Source organism: Geotrypetes seraphini, chromosome 2 (assembly GCF_902459505.1).
Source record: "Geotrypetes seraphini chromosome 2, aGeoSer1.1, whole genome shotgun sequence".
In the NCBI taxonomy this organism is placed as follows: domain Eukaryota; kingdom Metazoa; phylum Chordata; class Amphibia; order Gymnophiona; family Dermophiidae; genus Geotrypetes; species Geotrypetes seraphini.
In genome coordinates, this window is record NC_047085.1 from 279,188,306 (window position 1) to 279,210,628 (window position 22,323).

Genomic DNA, 22,323 nt, shown 5'->3' on the forward strand with positions numbered 1-22,323 from the left:
GTTCAGAGCAGTTTACAGAGGAAGAGACTGTACACAGACAGCGATGATACAGAGGGACTTTCAGATTACCTTAGCAAGTCAAGAGTAGTCAGGTATATCCGGAGGCATATCAGAGATACAAGGCAGGAAGGGAGTCAGAGAAATTTATCAAAAAGATAGGTTTTGATTGATTTCCTAAAGGTTTGGTAGGAGGGTGCATTTGAGATGAGGGTGTTTAGACATTTATTCCATTTGCCTGCTTGGAATGATAGAGATCTATCAAGGAATCTCTTGTAGATACAGCCCTTTAAGGATGGAAAGGCAAAGAGGTAGGCGCTACGTGTGCGGGTGGGGCTGGAAATTCAAAGTGGTGTGACAGGTAGATTGGGGATGAACCTGTTAGGGTTTTGAAGCAGAGGCAAGCAAACTTGAAGATGATCCTTGCCTCCATCGGCAGCCAGTGCAGTTTTCTATAATATGGGCTTAAATGATTCGACTTTTTGAGACCGTAGATGAGGCGAACGGCAGCATTCTGGATGACTCTCAAACGATTAATGATTTTCTTAAAGGATCCTAGGTATATAATGTTGCAGTAATCTAAGATGCTTAAGATTAGAGATTGAACCAGCAGTCGAAAAGAGAGGAAGTCGAAATAGTGTTTGATGGTGCAGTTTCCAGAGGGTGCAAAAGTATTTTTTAACCTGAGCATTAGCAAGGTCTTCGAAAGTCAGGCATCGGTCCAGGATGACTCCAAGGATTTTGATAGTTAATTTAACCCGTTTAGTTTCAGAGAGGTATTTTGTTAACTTGATGTTAGGACTTGCAAAGAAAATCTTGGTTTTTTCTGGGTTCAGTTTTAATTTGAATTGTGTAGTCCATTGTTCTATCTTAGTGAGGACAGATGAGGTAAGTTGTTCCATCTCTTGTGTCAAGGAGGTTATGGGAATGATAATTGTGATGTCATCTGCTTATATATATGATTTCAGTTTTAAGTCAGATAACATATGTCTCAATGATGCCATGTAGACGTTGAATAGAGAAGGGGAGACAGGGGAGCCCTATGGAACTCCACAGGGATTACAGCAGAATTGGGATAAGGATCCTTCACAGTGAACCTGGTAAGTGCGGTTTTTTAAGAAGCCTGTAAACCAGTTTAATACCTGTCCAGAAATGCCAATAGAATCGAGGCATCTGAGCAGAATGTCATGGTCAACAAGGTCAAAGGCACTGCTCAAGTCGAACTGAAGTACTAGTGCGTTTTTTCCCCAGAGGAAACAGATGAAAGAGGTAATCAGTCAGTGAAGCTAAGACAGTTTCTGTACTGTAATTTGTGCAAAAACCAGAATGAGAGTCATGTAGAATGTTGAACTTCTCTAAGTAGTTCATGAGATCGAGGTTAACTAGACCTTCCATTAGTTTTAGGAAAAGTGGTATGTTGGCAATGGGTCTGTAGTTGGTAACCGAAGAGACTGGCTCCTTGGGGGTTTTGATAATAGGAGACACAAGGATATGGCCGAGGTCCACCAGAAGGTGGCCAGTGGACAAACATAAAGAAACCCAGTTGAAGAGTTCAGCTTTGAATGGGAAGGGGGCTGATCTCAAGTCCGGTGATCCGCACACGCAGAGGCTCTGCCAGGTGTACCCTGGCATAGTTTTGGTCCTCATATCGCTCTAAGCTTCTCGTAAAGAGAAGTGCATCTAGCTTACCCTTACCCATGTCACTTCATGCCACTCATAAGGAGATGTACATCTAACTTACCCTTAAATCCTAGAATGATGGATTCCGCAATTACCTCTTCTGGGAGAGCATTCCAAGTATCCACCACTCGTTGCGTGAAGGAGAACTTCCTGATATTTGTCCTGAACTTGTCCTCCCTTAGCTTCAGCCCATGTCCTATTGTCCATGCCACATTGGACATTGTAAATAATGTTTTTTCCTGCTCTATTTTGTCGATTCCTTTCAGTATTTTGAAAGTCTCGATCATATCCCCTCGCAGTCTCCTTTTCTCAAGGGAGAACAACTCCAATCTCTTAAGTCTTTCCTCGTAATCCAGGTTCTCCATACCTTTCACCAGTTTTGTTGCTCGTCTCTGCACCCTCTCTAGCAGTTTTATATCCTTCTTTAGGTAAGGAGACCAATGCTGGACGCAGCATTCCAAGTATGGTCTGACCATCGCTCTATAAAGCGGCATTATAACTTTCTCCGATCTACTTGTGATTCCCTTATCGTGCCTAGCATTCTATTCGCGTTTTTCGCTATCGCCGCACATTGCGCCGATGGCTTCAGTGTCCTATCAATTAATACTCCCAGGTCCTTTTCCTGTTCAGTTTTTCCCAGAGCTGCACCTGACATACTATACTTGTGTTCCTTATTTTTTCTGCCTAAGTGCATCATTTTGCATTTTTCCACATTAAACTTCATCTGCTATTTATCTGCCCAATTCTCCAATCGGCTTAAGTCACTCTGGAGTTCCTCACTGTCCTTCTGCGTTTCTTGATAGAGGAATAATTTTGTAATCTAAAGGTAGTATATCACCTATGATAGCATCCTGATCGGAAATTAGCCATGTTTCGGTTAGGAGTAAAATATCTAGGTGGGTTTCTTACAACCAGTCTTTGACTAATTGGAGATAATGTAAGAGAATCTTATGTACATCTAGGAAATGCAGAGAAGAGAATCGTTCCCCCCAGTTCTTCTGGAAGGCCGGAAGGAAGAGAGACAGGTTCACATGAAAGATGGAGACTACTTTAGGAAGAAACGAAGGAACAGTCCTAACCGACACACCTGAACTTGAAATTCTCAAAAAAGGATCTCTACAAGATAACGCCTGCAACTCAGATACCCGCCTGGCTGAAGCCATTGCGACCAGAAAAACCATTTTCAACGTCACATCCTTTAGAGTATTTGACAAAGGCTCAAATGGAGGCTTTTGCACTCCATAAGGACAACCCTAAGACTCCGCTCTGGACAGATCTTTTTAACAGGGGGACGAATATGTTGAACCCATTTCAGAAATTGAACGACATCTGGTTGCGACGCTAAGGAAGAACGAGTCACCTGGCCTCTATAACAAGCAATAGCGGCCACTTGAACTTTTAGAGAATTATAAGCCAATCCCTTGATTACTCCTTCTTGAAGAAAAGAAAGAATGGTAGAGAGAGAAGCCTGGAAGGGCGACAGACCCTGAATAGCACACCAAGAATCGAAAACCCGCCAGACATAAGCATATGAGGCAGAGGTAGATTTCTTTTTCACTTGTAGAAAAGTGGAAATAACCTGTTTGTAATATCCCCTATGTCTCAGCCATGACCTTTCAAGAGCCAGGCCGTAAGACCAAAGTGGGATGAATTTTCCATGTTGATTGGACCCTGAGTAAGCAAGTCTGGAGTCACCGGAAATGTCAATCGAACGCCCGTTGACATACTTATCAGGTCCGCATACCATGGACGACGCGGCCAATCCGGAGCCACCAGTATCACCATGCCGGAAAAGTGAGTTATGCGATGTAACACACGACCTATCATTGGCCACGGAGGAAACACATAAAGGAGACAACTCGGAGGTCAAGCAAGAGCCAATGCGTCTATCCCTTCCGACGCCCATTCCTTGCGTCTGCTGAAGAATCGAGGAAGCTTTACATTGTTCGATGAGGCCATGAGTTCTATGCCGGGAGACCCCACCTTTGCACTGAGGTCAAACGCCTGATCGGAGAGTTCCCATTCCCCGGGATCTAGAAGATGTCTGCTGAGGAAGTCCACCTGAACATTTTCCTGCCCCGCAATATGAGCCGCCGAGAGTAGAGGAAGATGAAGTTCTGCCCATTGAAGTAGAAGCACAGCTTCGTTTGCCAGTTAAGGACTTTGGGTATCCCCCTGCCTGTTGATGTATGCCAAATCAAGGGCAGGAACGCTTGAAAAGCGAGCCTAGTCGCTCTCAATTTCAGAAGATTGATGGGCCACTGAGCTTCATCCGGAGACCAGACTCCCTGCGCTGAGGATGGAAGGCAGTGAGCCCCCAAACCCAACAGACTGGCATCCTTGGTAACTATCATCCATGCCGGAGTCACCAGAGGCAAGCCGAACAGCACAGTTACTTACCATAACAGGTGTTATCCAGGGACAGCAGACAGCTATTCTCACTAATGGGTGACGTCATCCAAAGGAGCCCCGATGTGGAAGCCTCACAAGCAGTCTTGCTTGAAGAAACTCGAAGTTTTGAGTCGCCCGCACCGCGCATGCGCAAGTTCCTTCCCATCCAGCGCAGGGCGCGTCTCCTCAGTTTAGATAGCTAGCAGAGAAGCCAACCTGAGGAGGTGGGAGGGACGTGAGAATAGCTGCCTGCTGTCCCTGGATAACACCTGTTACGGTAAGTAACTGTGCTTTATCCCAGGACAAGCAGGCAGGTATTCTCACTAATGGGTGACCTCCAAGCTAACCAAAGTGGGATGGTGGGAGAGTTGGCAACTTAGGAAAATAAATTTTGCAACACTGTTTGGCCAAACTGTCCATCCCGTCTGGAGAAAGTATCCAGACAATAATGAGAAGTGAAGGTATGAACCAAGGACCAAGTAGCAGCTTTACACATTTCCTCAATAGGTGTAGATCTGAGGAAAGCCACAGAAGCCGCCATAGCTCTGACCTTATGGGCTGTGACTTTACTGGGAAGAGGAAATCCAGCCTGGGCATAGCAGAAAGAGATACAAGCCGCCATCCAATTGGAGATGGTACGCTTAGAGATAGGACGTCCCAACTTGTTCGGTTCAAAAGAGACAAAAAGTTGAGGAGCAGTTCTGTGCGGTTTGGTGCGTTCCAAGTAGAATGCCAAAGCACGTTTACAGTCCAGAGTATGAAGAGCTGATTCTCCAGGATGAGAATGAGGCTTTGGAAAAAACACTGGAAGTACAATAGATTGGTTGAAATGAAACTCCGAGACTACTTTAGGAAGGAATTTCGGATGAGTGCGAAGAACCACCTTGTCATGATTGAGCACGGTGAAAGGTGGATCCGCAACCAACGCTTGAAGCTCACTGACTCGCCGAGCAGAAGTGAGGCCAATTAGAAACACCACTTTCCAAGTGAGATACTTCAGATGAGCCTTGTCCATTGGCTCAAATGGAGGTTTCATCAGCTGAGCAAGAACAATATTGAGGTCCCAAACCACTGGAGGCGGTTTGAGAGGAGGATTGACATTGAAAAGTCCTTTCATGAACCTGGAAACTACATGATGAGCAAAGAGTGGTTTCCTTTCAAGAGACTGATGGAAAACAGCAATTGCACTAAGATGGACTCGTATCGATGTAGACTTGAGGCCAGAATGAGAAAGGCACCTTTCAAAACTGAAGATAAGGAGGAAAGTTGAGGCTCCTGATGATGAGAAAAACACCAAGTAGCAAATCTAGTCCATTTTTGGTGATTGCATTGTCTAGTAGTAGGCTTCCGGGAAGCTTCCAAAACATCCCTCACAGATTGAGAAAACTGTAGAGGAGCTATGTTAAGAGGAACCAAGCTGTCAGATGGAGAGACTGCAGTTTGGGATGTAGTAGAGATCCCTGATGCTGTGTAAGCAGAGAAGGAAAAACTGGTAGAAGGAATGGCTCCCTGATGCTGAGTTGAAGTAGAAGGGAGTACCAAGGTTGTCTGGGCCACCGAGGAGCAATCAGAATCATGGTGGCAGGTTCGGACTTCAGCTTGACCAGCGTCTTTTGAATGAGAGGAAACGGAGGAAGCGCATATAGGAAAAGATTCGTCCAGTCCATCAGAAAAGCATCCGCCTCGAGGCAATGAGGAGTGTAGATCCTGGAGCAGAACTGAGGCAGTTTGAAGTTGTGGGGGGCTGCAAAGAGATCTATCTGAGGCATTCCCCATAGAGAGAAGATGTGATGGAGGGGCGTAGAATGGAGAGTCCATTCGTGAGGCTGTAGAAGACGACTCTAGTTGTCCGCCAAGGCATTGTCCGCCCCCTGAATGTAGACAGCTTTGAGGAAGGTGTTGTGGCAAATTGCCCAATCCCAAACTTTCAGAGCTTCCTGACAGAGGGAGGCAGATCCCGTGCCTCCCTGTTTGTTGACATAATACATTGCGACTTGATTGTTCGTGTGAATGAAGACTACACGGTCGTGAAGCAAATGCTGAAAAGCATTGAGAGCATTGAAGATCGCCCTGAGTTCCAGGAGATTTATGTGACACTGACGATCCGTACTGGTCCAATAGCCTTGAGTACGGAGACCATCTAGATGAGCCACCCAAGCGTAAGTGGAAGAATCAGTCGTTAGAACCTTCTGATGTGGGGACATGTGAAACAGTAAGCCCCTGGATAGATTGGAAGAGAGTATCCACCAGCGAAGAGACTGTGTCAGAGCAGGAGTGACTTGGATGTGTTGAGACAGAGGGTCGGAAACCTGCGTCCATTGAGAAGCCAGGGTCCAATGAGGAATCCGCAGGTGAAGTCTGGCAAAAGGAGTCACGTGTACTGTAGAGGCCATGTGGCCCAGAAGATACATCATGTGTCTCGCCGAGATGGACGGGCGAGAGGATATCGAGTGACAAAGATGAAGAAGAGCTTCCAGACGTTGCTGAGGAAGGAACGCTCTGAGTTGGATAGTATTCAGAACAGCTCCGATGAAGGGAAGAGTCTGAGAAGGTTGGAGATGGGACTTCGGGAAATTGATCTTGAAGCCCAGACTCTGTAGGAACCAGATAGTCCGCTGGGTCGCCAGGACGACTCCCTGAGATGTGGAATCCTTGATGAGCCAGTTGTCCAGGTAGGGAAACACCTGAAGACCATGGTTCCTGAGCGCTGCGGCCACCACTACCAGGCACTTGGTGAAGACTCTGGGTGAGGAGGCCAGGCCGAAAGGGAGCACTTGGTACTGAAAATGAAGATTCCCCACCTGGAATCTGAGGTACTGACGGGAGGCCGGATGGATGGGAATGCGAGTGTAGGCCTCCTTGAGATCCAGGGAGCATAACCAGTCGTTCTGCTCGAGGAGGGGATACAGAGATGCTACAGTCAACATGCAAAACTTGAGCACCCTGAGATCCAAAATAGGACGCAGATCGCCCGTCTTCTTCGGAACAAGGAAGTACCTGGAGTACCCTTGTTTTGCTGAGCCACAGGAACGGGCTCGACAGCACGGAGCTGCAGCAGAGCTTGAGCTTCCTGAAGAAGAAGGGCCGTCTGGGCAGAGGAGGAAGGATGTTCCGGAGAATGTTCTTGGAGGATGTTCCGGAGGAACTTGATGGAATTGAAGAGAGTATCCCTCCCTTACAATGGAAAAGACCCAGAGGTCGGTGGTAATAGTCGTCCATCGGTGATAAAAATGATGGAGACGACATCCAATAGGGGGAAAAACGGGAAAGGGCAGAACGACTGAGGTTACGCTCCTTAGGAGACAGTCAAAAAGGCTTAGGAGCCTTGGGAATAGCAGGTGGCTTCTGCTTCTGCTGAGGATGTGGCCTCTTAACAGGCTGGCGAATTGGCAGGACCCTGTTTCGGTGGAAAACGCCGTTGATAAATCAGAAGCGGGTGTGAAGGACGAGGAGGAGCTGGCTTAGGCTTAGGATGGAGAATAGATTGGAAAGACTTCTCGTGGTTCAATAGCTTCTTGGTGGCTGCCTCTATGGACTCATCAAAGAGGTCAGAGCCCACACAAGAAACATTAGCCAGCCAGTCCTGCAGATTGGGGTCCACGTCGATGCTCCTGAGCCACGCCAGGCGTCGCATGGCTACCGAGCAAGCAGTAGCCCGAGCAGACAGCTCAAAGGCTTCATAAGAGGATTGAAGGAGTTGCAGTCGAAGTTGTGACAATGATGCCAGGACTTCCTGGTACTCAAAATGTGCCCGAGAATCCAAATAGGGCATGAACTTTGGAAGGATGGACAGAAAAAACTCGAAATAGGTAATGAAATGGAAATTGTAGTTGAGGACTCTGGAGGTCATCATGGAGTTCTGGTATGTCCGATGACCAAATCTGTCCATGGTTTTGCCCTCCCTGCCCGGTGGAACAGTGGCATAGACTTGTGAAGGGTGAGAACGCTTCAACGAATATTCCACCAGAAGGGATTGATGGGACAATCGAGCACTGTCAAATCTCTTGTGATGGACAGTGCAGTATCTGGAATCCAATTTCCCTGGGACAGCTGGAATGGAATAGGGAGTTTCCAGACAGCGGACAAAGGTTTGATCCAGCAGCTTATGCAGAGGAAGCTTGAGGGATTCAGCAGGAGTTTGAGGGAGATGCATAGTCTCGAGATACTCCTTGGAAAACTTGGATCCAGTATCCAGTTGAATGTCCAAATCAGCTGCCATCTGGAGTAAAAAAGAAGAAAAAGACAGCTGATCTGCCAATGCCTGGCCTCGAGAGGGACTCGAGGACCTCGAGGCAGGGTGGTCCAATGAAGACGGGGATCTAGATGGAGAAAAAGACCCCACCGTGTCCTCGAGCTCCGGAAGGGGGAAGAGTAGAAGTGGATGGTGGAGAATACTGTATAAAAGGCTGCTTCCGATGAGGTGAAGCATGCCTGGATAAGTGCTTCGAAGAATGTCTCAATCGATGATGCGAGCTGTGCCTTGAAGCGGGCCTCGATAATCGAGGTGAGTGAGTCTTCGCCGAAGCCCCCAGAGAGTGAATGGGGCTGGAGGCCGTGGATCGAAGCAGAAGTGGTTGTGCAGAAGAACCTCAAGGCACTCGCAAAGATTCCGCTCCTTGCATCGAGTGGATAGGTTCCAACGGAGGCACTCACAAAGACTCTGCTCCTTGCATCGAGTGTATCGGTCCAATGGAGGCATGGGCAAAGACTCTGCTCCTTACGATGCATGCATCGATGCCAGACCAGACACTCGCAGAGAGACTGCTCCCTGCAGAGAGTGTGCGTATGACTGATGCACAGGAGGCGGCTCGACCTCGCGGGAGACCTCCGCATGCCCAGGCTGGATTTGAGAGATAAGCGTCAGCCCCATAGTGGTAAAGAGCTGAATGATTTGCTTCTCCAATAAGGTCTGTAACGAAGCCAGCAAGAATGGATCCACGTCTCCAACAGGACCACCTGCATGGGCTTCGTGCTCCCTCGAGGCAGTGTGAGAGTGCTTGGACTTAGAAGCCTTGGGCACCTTAAGCACTACCGGGGGAATGGGCTGCTGCGCTATCTGACCTGAAGAGACAGAGGAAGACACCTCAGCTTGCGTCGAAGACAGAGCCGGTACAAACGAGGCAGGCTTGATGAGGCTCGGAGCAGAAGATGTGGAAGCCTGGAGAGCCTCGGGTGAGGCCGATGGTGAAGCACTCTTCGAGGACGAAAGCTCCATCGAAGACTCCATGCTGTAAAGCTGCTCCCACAAGATGCAACGACGCTTGAAAGCACGAGCTGTATGTGTTGAACATGACCAGCACGATTTTGGGAAATGTTAGGCCCGAGACACCGAAGACAGCGTTGATGAGGGTCCGTCAGGGAAATTTGCACGCTGGCACTTGGAACACTTTTTTACAACCGGTAGCAGGCCAGGACATAGGCCGAAAAAGCTCTGCCGCAAGATCGAAGCTGCGGGGCTGTGGCCACGTGGCCTGCTCGGTCGAACGGACGGAAGAATTTTTTTTTTTAAAAAACAAGAAAAGTACGAAAAACAGCGATTCTTAAAAAAAAGAACCCAAAACCACGGACTTAAAGAAAGCACAAGTGAAAAAACTTCACGCAGAGAGTCGAAGATGGACTTCTCGGCTCCGCGGAAAAGTAAGAACTGAAGAGACGCACCCTGCGCTGGGCGGGAAGGCACTCACGCATGCGCGGTGCAGGCGACTCGAAACTTTGAGTTTCTTCAAGCAAGACTGCTTGTGAGGCGTCTGCATCGGGGCTCTGTTGGATCACATCACCCATTAGTGAGAATAGCTGCCTGCTTGACCTGGGATAAAGATTGAAACGCTGAGCCACCAAGCCATGCTGAGCGATGCTGGAGGCGTCCACTGCAGACGATGATTGTAATCCTGAGACACTGGGGACCACCGAGAGATAAGTGATTGCTGCAGTGGTCTCAAGTGAAAGAACGCCCAAGGCACCACTTCCAGCATTGCTACTATGGATCCCAGAACCTACACATAATTCCACACTCTCGGTCTGGGCAACTGGAGAAGTAGGCGAACCCGAGACTGCAACTTCTCCCCCCCGGTCTTTGGGAAGAAACACTTTCCCCACCTTCGTGTCGAACAGCACCCCCAGATGTTCCAACGACTGGGACGGGATAAGAGAACTCTTTGGAAAATTGATGACCCACCCTAAGGATTGAAGATTATTACCCTTTGGGTCATTGACAAACTGACCTGCCTGGAAGACGCCCTGATCAACCAGTCGTCCAAGTAAGGATGTACTCAAATTCCTTCCTGGCGAAGGAACGCCGGTACCACAACCATGACCTTTGAGAACGTCCGAGGGGCCGTAGCTAGGCCAAACAGCATGGCGCGAAACTGATAGTGCTGGCCCAGGACTGCAAAACGAAAAAATTTCTGATGCGGCGGCAAGATGGGAATGTACAGGTAAGCTTCCTTGAGGTCGAGAGCAGTAAGGAATTCCCCCGGCTGAACAGCCGCTATGACCGACCTCACAGTTTCCATCCAGAAATGCCTGACTTGAAGAAAGCGGTTGGCACTCTTGAGATCCAAGACTGGTCTGACCGAACCCCCCTTTTTGGGCACTACGAAGTAAATGGAGTTACCGTCCCTGCCCCCGTTCCGCCGGAGGAACTGGAATTACGGCCCCAATCTCCAAAAGACCCTGAAGGGGAGATCAAGGAAGAATATGCGATGGGAGAGGAAAATTCTAATTTGTAACCTTCTTGAATAATGTACAATACCCACTGATCGGACGTGATCTTGGCCCACTCTGCCAGAAAGGAAGACAGCCGACCCCCCAATGGCCACGACGGAGGGAGCCAACCTTCCGTCATTGGGAATTACGCAAGGCCGGAGTCTGGGCTGGCTGGGAAGCTTGGGGTTTTGTAGGACAAAAGGAAGTCTTTTGTGGAAACCTAGGCCTAGTATTATAGGAAGTCCTGTAAGACGGTGGAAAGGACGGCTTCCCAGGCCTATATCTCTTAACATCCCTGAAATGATTTCTGGCAGACAAAGACTTCAAAGGGGCTTTAGGCTTATCTTCCGGCAACCGCTGTGTCTTGGTATCACCAAAATCTTTACCAATTTATCCAAATCATCCCCAAATAACAAGCGACCCTTAAAAGGAAGCCTCACGAGTCTAAGCTTGGAAGCCGCATCCGCCGTCCAGTGATGGTGCCACAAGGACCTTTGAGAAACAACAGAAAGAGACATTTGTTTCGCCAAAGCATGAATAATATCATAGAGGGCATCTGCCACATACGCTAGACCCATTTCCATATCGGATGGAACAGAAATCCCCGTCTCCATCATTTTATCTGCCATGCCTTGCGCCCATTACAGACAAGCCCTTGCCGCATAGGAACTGCACACCGCCGTTTGCAAGGTAACTGCCGCGACATCAAAGGACAGCTTAAGTTAAGATTCAATCTTCCTATCCTGAATGTCTTTGAGCGCTATACCACCCTCAACCGGTAATATAGTCTTTTTTGTAACTGCAGCCACCAAAGCATCCACCTTGAGGTTCCTAAATTTGTCCAGCTTATCCTGAGATACGGGATACAACTGGCGCATAGCTTTTGCCACACGGAGACCAGCCTCATTGAGCAGAAATAAGTTCATGCATCGCTTCGTGGACCGGAAATGCCTTAGCAGGCTTTTTCGTGCCTGCCATAAGAGGATTAGCAGATCCCGTTGCTTGAGGATCCTGCTGTGAGATATGAAGGCCTTGCAGGGCCTTGCAGTGCCTCCCTATGAAAAAGACGAAGCGCTATAGGTTCATCCACCTCCTTAGCCAGCGCATCCTCAAACTCTAAATCTGCCAGTTCATTGTCCTCCAGAGTTTCCGGAAGATCAAGAGACAAGGCGGAGCCTGATGGAGGGTCATCTCCATCTATAGGCGCCACTCTGCGCCTTTTTGCTGCCTGAGACTCCAAAGGAGGTCTACTGGCAGGAAGCACAGGAAACTGGTCCAAATTACCTTCCCATTGCTGCGCAGGCTGAGATGTCTGCATTAAAAAAACCTTATGCATCAACATAAAGAACTATGGGGAAAACACCACCAGGTTACCAGGTTAGATTATTACCCCCATTTCGATTAATGGCAATCCATTACAGATACAACAAAATATTAAAATCTTAGGTGTTATATTCGACAATAAATTAACATTCCATGACCATATAAGTAATGTTGTTAAATCTACTTTTTTCAGACTACGTCAAATTCGTTCAGTTTCTAAATTCTTATGTTCAAAATCCCTCAATATTCTGATACATTCTTTAGTCATCTCTAAACTCGATTACTGTAATGCTTTATTCAAAGGTTTACCTCATAAAGAAATTAGACGTCTTCAAATTGTGCAGAATGCCACCATTAAAATAATTCACAATGCAAAAAAATTTGACCACGTCACACCCTTACTTAAAGAATCTCATTGGCTTCCTGTAGCACACCGTATTTTATTTAAGATATGCTTACTCACGTTTAAAACTCTTATTTCTCAAACTCCTGCTTTTATCCATAGAGTCTTAATTCCTTATACCACTTCTAGAACATTGAGATCACAGGATCAACATCTATTAACCATTCCCTCATTAAAAATCATTAATACAAGACGTCTCACTATTTTTTCGGTGACAGCCCCTCAGTCCTGGAATGATCTCCCAATATATATAAGAGAAGAAAAGAACCTCGAAAAATTTAAGATTAAGCTCAAAAGTTTCCTTTTTAACGATGCTTTTAGTGAATAATGATCTTTTATTATTTTTATCTATCTTTTTTTATTGTCTTTCCCCCCCCCTATGTTTTTACCTTTGTATTTTGAATTTAATACAGAATGTAACCATTAATGAATTTTCCCATTGTTTCGATATAATAAGTAACAACTTAATTTTTTTTTTTAAATTGTGTTTGTTTTTTGTAATATTGTCCATTTATATAATATTTTACCTATGTTTATAATTATTAGTATTATCTTGTACATCGCCTTGAATGTAGAATAGGCGATTAATCAAATTATTTAATAAACTTGAAAACTTGGCGTCAAAATAAATTTCCCCTGCCCAGAAACTGGCCCCGCAAAGGCAGGAGAATAAGAAAAACTGCTGACTGCTGGCACAGCCGCCGACGTGCACTGAAGCGGAACAGATGCAGCCGCGAGTGCAGGAGCAGTAGGCCTTATGTCAATCACACGGGAAACCTCAGGTGCGATCTGCATCTCTTCCCCAACAGCGTTGGAACACTCCACCGAACAGAGGCCCGATGGTGTTCGCCGCTTCTCACAGTAGGAACACCGTTTAATTGCCTCTGCCACCATTTCACACAAAACAAACCGCCGAACAATCCAAAACAGACAGTCAACTCTACAAAACCGCATGTCAGTGAAAACTCCAATAAGTAACCCTGCAGACCCAACCACCAATGCAAAGAAGCAAGAAAATATGTTCTTACCTGAATTAAACCGTTGCTAAAGCTGGTAGTTGCAGACTGGAACTGCCAGGATAGAACCGTCTAGCAACAACACTCTGGTCCCTTTTTTTTTGTTTGTTTGTGGAAAGAAGAAAAATAAAGGACCAGGAAAAAAAGCCTCAAACCACCGGAGAGAAGGGTGGAGCGGGAACCTAGGGGGGGGGGGGGCAGGTGTTACTCCAAAAGTTGGCACCGTTCAGCCAAACACCCCTATCTACCTGAAGAGAAAAATCTCAACAGAAGAAGAAATAACCAGCCAGCCAGAATCCAGGAGCTAGTGGAAAAGCAACCATCACCTGCTGGGAGATAGAGAATACTGAAGATACAGAGAGCGTGCCAACCAATGGGACCACCTGTTATTCAGTTCTCTATCTCCATCTGCGGGTTGATGTGTATTATCCCACTAGTCTCTGGATTCATCTGCTGCTGTTGATAAGGAAGGATGGATTCTCTTTAATGAAGATTCCACAAGAAGGGATTGGTGGGATAACTGTGAATTCTCAAATCCCTTACAATATAGTGTTCTATACCTCAATTCCAATTTACCTGGAACAGCAGGTATAGCATAAAAAGTCTCTAGATTTCATTTTAAAGTTTGAAGTCTATTAAGAGGAAGCCTGAGTGACTCCGCTAGAGGCTGAGGCAGATACATTTCTTCTAAATACTCCTTAGAATATTTAGAACCAGCATCCAATTTAATTTCCAAGTCGTCAGCCATTTGACTAAGAAAGGAGGAAAATGATAATTGATTTGCCAGAGCCTGGCCTAGAGAAGAACTCAATGACTTCAAGGCGCGAGTGGAAAATGAAGGCGAAGCCGCTCTAGAGTACTGGTAAACCAACGAATACACAGACTTGGAGGAGGCATTGGAATCAACTGAGTCCTCGGGGTCTGGAAGTGGAGACCTTGATCGAGGGGTTGGAGGCCTCGAAGAGCTGGAAGGTCTGGAGTGAGGCCTGGACGAGGAAGGCTTTTCTGTGGAAGATGACCTGTGCCTCGATGAGGGCCTTGATCTATGACGAGAATGCTGCCTTGAAGTAGGTCTCGGTTGAGATCGAGGAGACTTCGCCCTATGCTTGGAAATGGGCATTGCTGCTGGTGAATGAAAAGGGCTAGAAGTAGATCGAAACTCAGTGGTTTGGATCGAGGAATCTCGAAGCACTCCCAAAGACTCGGCTCCTTGTATGGAGTGTAAGGAATCCTGTTGAGGTACTTGCAAAGACTCGACTCCTTGCATAGAGTGTGTAGATTTCAGACCAGACACTCGCAAAGATTCAACTCCTTGCATAATGTGTGTAGAAACAGCTCGAGGCACAGGCAGGGACTCAACCTCGCGGGAGACTGCTGATTGCCCAGGCTGGACTACAGGAAACAGAGTCGAGGCAGGCATATATTTGGTCAGTAACTGAACAAACTGCTGTTCTAATATGGTCTGGAGAGAAGCCTACAATTGTGGAACCGAGTCTGAAACTGGACCACTTGCTGAGGCTATAGGCTCCGAGGAGGAAGCAGAAGCATGCTTTGGCTTGGACTGATGTTTGAATAACTTGAAGACCATCGCAGGAACCTTCTGCTTAGGTATCAGGTATACTCGAGGCCAAAGACGATCCAAATGAGGATGGTCTGATGAGACTCGAGGTCGGAGTTGTCGAAGCAGGAGGATCTCTGGCTGAAGTCTGGACCGAGTCAGGAGCCGAGGTCGAGGGTGTAACCGAAGAATCCATCCTGAACAGCTTTTCCACTTGAACTCGACGACGTTTAAGGGCTCGAGGATGAAGAGTAGCACAACGCGGGCACAACTTCAGATTATGGTCAGGACCGAGACATTTAAGACACCAGCAGTGTGGGTCCATGAGGGATATCGCACGCTGGCACTGGCTACACTTCTTGAAGCCCGTTGCTGGCCGGGACATATAAGGGAAGATAGCCCCTGCAAAGTCGAAGCCCGCAGGATGCGGGCGAGAGACCTGCCCCGCCAGTCAGTCGACGAAAAAATAAGTCTTATTTATTTATTTATTTTTTAAACAGAAAATAAAGAAAAGAACACAGCAATTCACAAAAGAACTACAACAAACCGCGGTGAAGAGAAGGCACGAAGGAACGAAGTTTCATGAAGAGCGTCAAAGACAGACTTCTCGGCTCTGCGGAAAACTGATAACTGAGGAGACTCTCCCTGTGCTGGGCGGAAAGGCACTCGTGCATGTGTGGTGCCGCAGACTCAAAACTTCTACGTTTCTACAAGCAAGTCTGCTTGCAAGGTGTCCGCATCCAGGCTCCGTGGATGACGTCACCCACATGTGAGAATAGGCTGCCTGCTTGTCCTGGGATAAAGAAAGATTAGGTTCTTACCTCAATAATCGTCTTTCCTGTAGAGGTGTAGAAGTGCTTCCTCTTCGGCGGTCCCGCCCTTTCTCTGACGTCAGAGAAAGGGCGGGACCGCTGGAAGAGGAAGCAGCGCAGCAGGGCTCAGAGAAGGGGCAGGACCGCCGGCAGAGGAAGCAGCTGGGCTCACTGGCATCCGGAAACAAGGTAGACAGCTTCTCCATGGGGGAGGGGGGGAGGCTGTGGGGTTGCGAGCGGTCCTTCGGGGTGGGAGTGCGAGCGGTCCTTCGGGGTGAGGGTGCGAGCGGTCCTTCCGGATGACGAATCGGGCGTCGGAGGGGTGGGGGTGGGAACTATGTAAAAAAAGTTGTAAAACGCGCTCACGCGTATAACGCGCAAGGTTATGCACAGTTTGTAAAATCGTGTATAACGCACGCGTTATATGCGTGAAAATACGGTACTCAGATTGAGGGTGACTACCTAATCATTCAGGACCTCTATACCTGTTTACAGGAAAGAAGATTATCGAAGTAAGAACCTAATCTTTCTTTATGAAGATAAAATGAATGCAGGCAATATGCTATGCTATTTCAAAATCAGCTTAACTTATGAATCCTTCAGCAACCAATATCATCATACCTGAGTATTTGTCGATATTATCAAAGCTCCAGCAGATGTAGATCGATGTTTATTGCTTGGCACAGGTATGGTCGTCATGAGTGGCGTCAGTGTTTGCAGATTAAACGAATGAATGCTGGGGGTTGTGCAAGGCGGTGTATCAGAATCCTTTTGATCAGGGAGAAGGAAAAAATAGCAACATGTATTTGAAAAAAGTAGTCATGACAGGATATTTGACATCTAAAGCTAATCAGTTATGCTATTTCTCACATTTGAAGATAAAATGCAGTATGGAGCCAGAGCAGACACAAAGCATTGATTTGGTCACATATTTAGCTTCAGTGGGTCAAACATCTCACTCACAAAAAATGTTACTAACTTGTAACATTTCTTCAAATATGTTAAGCAAACTAAAGCATTAGGTTATGACTAACATGACCATTTATTTATTTCATCAAAATGGGACATCTATTAATTGTCAGTGCCGCCCCAATCCAGTCCTAGCCCCGCCCCCAATCCCATCCCCAATTTCTTCCATTCATTTTTCATGTACACATAATATCTTATTAATTCATAATGGTAATAATAAAATTAAAAAAAACTAGAAAGCACACTATACGCAGAGAAAATGTTAATTATCATTTATATTTGGGGGGTTTCAAAGATGTCAAGGCAGATAACTTTAAAATATGCAATGTCACCTCAATAACTATAGAAAAATAGACAAATATAGTATAAAATATAGACAGCAGATAGAAATTCTTAAAACAGACACGTTTTGATCACTAAATTGAAAATAAAATCATTTTTCCTACCTTTGCTTTCTGGTGATTTCATGAGTCTCTGTTGCGTTTCCTTCTGACTCTGTATCCTTTTTTTCATTTCTTTCTTTCTGCACTCAGGTCCAACAATTGTCCCTTTCTATTCCCTCCCTCCTTCCTATGTCCTTAGTGCCCCCAGTGCCTCCTTCCTATGTCCTTAGTGCCCCTTCCTGTGTCCTTAGTGCCTCCAGTGCCTCCTTCCTATGTCCTTAGTGCCCCCAGTGCCTCCTTCCTATGCCCTCAGTGCCCCTTCCTATGTCCTTAGTGCCCCTTCCTATGTCCTTAGTGCCCTCAGTGCCTCCTTCCTATGTCCTTAGTGCCCCTAGTGCCTCCTTCCTATGTCCCCCTCAATGCCTTCCAGACTTTGTCCCACCCCCACCTCTGAAGCCAACCAGCCTGCCTACCTAATTACCTCCCTCCCTGCCGCGCCAAAGCCAGCCTGCTTGCCTGCCTACCTCCTTCCCTCCCTGCCACACAAAAAAGGTTTATGCCAGATTTTTGAGCTTAAGGCTGGACTCAGGATTTTTTTATTTTTTTTTAAATTACTTTCTAGATGAACAAAACAGCATATTATTCAAACAGAAAGAGCGCAGATTCAGAGATCAGTTACTGGGAATGGTGTGTGAGTGAGAGAGAAGCTCTCTGCCCTTGATTTATTCAGACACACTGGGAATGGTGTGCGTGTAAGAGCCTGGTGTGTTTGCTCACCTCAGAGCAGAGAGTTCACGTCCTCTCGGGCAGGCAGGTGCTCTGTCCATTTCAGTTGCCTTCTTGTAACCCATTTGTTTAATGTCTGTTATTTATGTTTTCTTATAACTTCTGTTCCCTATCCTTTTTTATTTTTACATTTTTATTATTATATTAATTGTACATCGCTTAGATTTATCTTTGTTTTATTAGCGGTATATCAAATAAATTGAACTTGAACTTATATCAACTACAGCAAACTGAGGCTAACCACAAAAGCTTCCTATAAACTGATAAGTCTGGACAGTGAGTGGCTCTAGCTGCAGAGGCAGCCTGACCTCGTTTACTCCTTAATCTGTCTACAAGTGCGAGTTGCCATGGCTGGGTGGTGGATCTCCTTTGGGAAACATCCTTACTTGATCCATGGTCTGTGATTTCATAAACCTGCATTTCAGAACTGGCCCCTCCCCCCCTGGTCGGCTGCCGCTGCTCTCCTTACCTCCCTGCTGCAGCTGCTAATTGCTGCCCAGAAGCCTTCCTCCCAACGTCAATTCTGGCATCGGAGAGGATGTTCAGGGCCAGCCAATCGCTGCCTGGCTGGCCCAGAACGTCCTCTCTGATGTCAGAATTGACATCGGGAAGAAGGCTTCTGGGAGGCAATTAGCAGCAGCAGCGGCAGTGGCGGACGGGGGGGTTGAATCGGGTGCTGAAGGGAGGCTTTTTTTTTGCGCGGCAGGAAAGGACAGGAAGCGATCCCTTGTCCTGTTGTCCCCACACACAACTTCGGGACAATGTCCCTGAAAATGGGACATTTCGGCGTCCCGAAGCTGTGTGTGGGGACAATGGGATAGGGGATCTAAAAATGGGACAGTCCCGTTCAAAACGGGACGTATGGTCACCTTAGTCATGACCTCGTGCATCGCCTCGAAAAACATTCCAAGCTTAGAAAACAAAATTATTACAATTCTATACAACTGAAAACCCTTTCAATTCAACAGAACAGTATAGCCAAAGCTCTTCAGAAAGAAGTAAATGGGTTACACAAATCCACAAAAACAATATCCTTTACAGAATTCTAAATAGGTATTTATCATGTTTCATGCTTGTTATACCACAAATCATTAGTATCTAAGCAGTTTTAAAAGTATAATATTGAGCATAGGAATTTTGACGCCCTCATGAAGCTCAAGGTGTGAAAAATAATAAAAATGCAAAATTTCACTAATGTAAAGTTACCAGTAATTTTATTATGTTTATCTTCAATCATGACACCAAAAGAATACAGCAAAATTGAATTAGCCGTTACATTAGTGGGAGATCGTTATAGTTGCCAAAATGCTGGCCTATTCTGATAACGAGCTCAGCTTAATATCTCAAGTCATTCTATTATATACTTTTGGCTCAGTGTGACATCATCAGTTTCTCAACCAATAAAAATTAACATGGGTGGTCTTCAAAGATAGACAAAGAAAATTCCTCTATGTTTAAAAGTTTCAGAAAATTACATTTGTTTGCTTATATTCATTTCTGAATATACATTTACATTTTATAACATTTTCAATCAATATTCTTTTTATTCTTTCCAAAAAAAGTGTATTAAGAGAAATTTGAATAGGTGCTGAAATGTTCTCAGCCCTCTCCATGAGCTGACAGTTTCAAATTTCATAGATCTAGCCCACAGAAGCCTTCCTATGTTAGAGAAGGAGTCTCTGACTTAATTATTTCCAGATGTTGTGCCCTTTGAATTTCTTTAGGTTGCAAATATATATATATAATATGTTTTTTCAAAACCCATTCTTTTGTTCAATACACAGCCATACAATCATTCCAGGGGCCCCCATTCACTCATTCATAACTATATTTAATTCCTGTTATATCTTGGTTTGGGACACTTTTTTTTCTAGCCAGCCTAAGGCACAGCTGGTATCAATTAACACCACATGGCTTAGCAGCGGGAAAACTAAATAAAGAAAAGCAGAGAGAACAAGAACAAAGAAGACAGAAAATAGTCACCGACACAAAATGGTGTCCAAAGAAATAGCAGATATAACAAAACAAAAATCCAAAATGGAGTCCCTGTATACCCTGGTTTCCTTCATGATCTGGCCTAATAGCAAAGTACATAAAAAGAATATTATTATACTTTCCCTTATATTAATCTTGGAGTGTGTTTTTCTGGCTTTAGCTTCATTCATATTCAGATTTTTATTCACCAGTTTGTCGTACGCTTCTATTGGGCGTGGCCTTAACTGACACATATGCTTGTATCTAACTAGAATTACCCAGAATCATACGAAAATCCAGGCACTTAATACTGCACTATCATGTTATGATATCCATTCCATTACCGTCCCATAAACATCACCCCCTACTGGCCACGAGCCACTATTCCTCATATAAGCAGAGAAAAATAAAGTTAAAATTGAATTTACTATGTGGGTAACTTTTTGGTAGTTTAATTTTTGATACTTTTTATATAAATATTTTTTCTTCTGCATATTAAAATCTTTTTATTGCAAAGCGAGGTGAACAAAACAATACAAAGTAAGCTCAATGGACCAAGCAAAAAATAGTTTAAAAAAACTATGCTACTAGTTTATATTTCTTTTTTCCCCTCTCTAATCCTGACCTCCTACTGCACCCTCTACTCACCCACAACCCAATTCAGACTATTACATAACCAATACAACTAGAGCATAATTGAAGTTCAACAGTTAAGAATGCTGCTTCTTGTTCGTGAAGTGAGAGTTTGCCAAAAGGGTTCCACAATTGATTGTAACCATTGTCCTTTCAGGAATGCAATGTTTTATTTTATAGTGCTCCAAAACTACAGTATGATTCTGAATCACATTTTAATGCCACAACTGTTCAGTGGGTGCTACCAAAGATGTCCAGAAATACAAAATGCTCTTCAAAACCATTAAGAAGGACCAATAAAGAAACTATTTCAAGCCTTTTTTAAGGGGCAATCTGTTGAGAGCAAGTCCAAAGCATGACACAAGGAAGAATTAGTGTGACCGCACTTTGGACAAGCTGAATTTGGAGATATATGTACAAGAAATGTCTTGTGAGGTACCACATATAGTCTTAAATGATTTTATACTGCATTTCCCAAACGTTCATATGAAATCGTAATGATCTCTGATTTTTTAATGCTTGTTCAATAAGTCCCTCTAGTAGCACAAATCCCAGATCATCCGACTAGCAATATGATAGCAGCCTAATGGTACTATCAGTTGTGATCCCAATTTGAAGGCTTAAGACAGTTCTTGTATATCAGAAGTTAACTCAATGGCTTCCAGTATACAGATATAATGGTGGAGTTGCAGATAAGCAATGATGTCTTTAGAGAAGAGATCATTGTCACTTTGCACAGACAAATATTTTCATTTTGCCTTCCTCCGTTAGAACTGAAAGTAAAAGCCAATACTTTTCTCTCCCCAGTCAATAAAGACATATATTTTACTGGGTGCTAGACCGTATAAATCTGCTTGGAACTACTGGAGTTACTGTACAATACATTATCCTTGACAACTGAGGAATCAAAGGACAGTAACGAATGGAAAAAGGTGCTAAAATGTTCTTTACTCAGGAGGGGAAGTTTCAGAGCAGGGCAAGAAAAATCCCGAGTCTTGTGAAACCAGTCATTAATATGTCACAATCTGCAGCCATTTACTAAACAATGCAGGTTTAATAGTCCAAGGCCTCCTTTATCCATCAGCAAAGAAATAATTCTTATAGAACATAAGAAGTGCTGCTGCTGGGTCAGACCAGTGGTCCATCATGCCCAGCAGTCCGCTCATGCGGCGGCCCTCTGGTCAAAAGACCAGCGCCCTAACTGAGACTAGCCATACCAGCGCACGTTCTTGTTCAGCAGGAATTTGTCTAACTTTGTCATGAATCCCTGCAGGGTGTTTTCCCCTATGAAAGACTCTGGAAGAGCGTTCTGTTTTCTACCACTCTCTGGGTGAAGAAGAACTTCCTTACGTTGGTGTGGAATCTATCCCCTTTCAACTTTAGAGAGTGCCCTCTCGATCTTCCTAATAGAGAATGACACAGGGAAAAAATTTATCACCATTCCTGCCCCATCCCTGTGAACTCGTCCCCGTCCTTGCCCCATCCCCGCAAGCTCAGTCCCTGTCCTTGCCCTGTCCACGCGAGCTCAGTCCCTGTCCCCGCCCTGCAAACTGTCAGATCTCATTCGCATAAGCCTCGAATAGTTATGATTTTATACTGAACTTATTTTATTAACGTATAAAAAGAGACAATATTCCGTACAATTGTCATTTTATAAATACAAATAATACAGAGCAAGGATCAAAAAAACCCG

General features: G+C 45.3%; 1 protein-coding gene across 3 annotated transcripts in view; it reads right to left on the reverse strand.

Annotated features, from left to right (window-relative positions):
- TENT4A (terminal nucleotidyltransferase 4A) overlaps positions 1 to 22,323 on the reverse strand; it is a 547,459-nt gene that overhangs the window by 115,362 nt on the left and 409,774 nt on the right. For all 3 annotated transcript variants that reach the window (XM_033929742.1, XM_033929743.1, XM_033929741.1), the window contains one exon: positions 16,507 to 16,653. In XM_033929742.1, the coding sequence (XP_033785633.1) occupies positions 16,507 to 16,653 (147 nt within the window). The remainder of the gene's footprint in view (positions 1 to 16,506; positions 16,654 to 22,323) is intronic.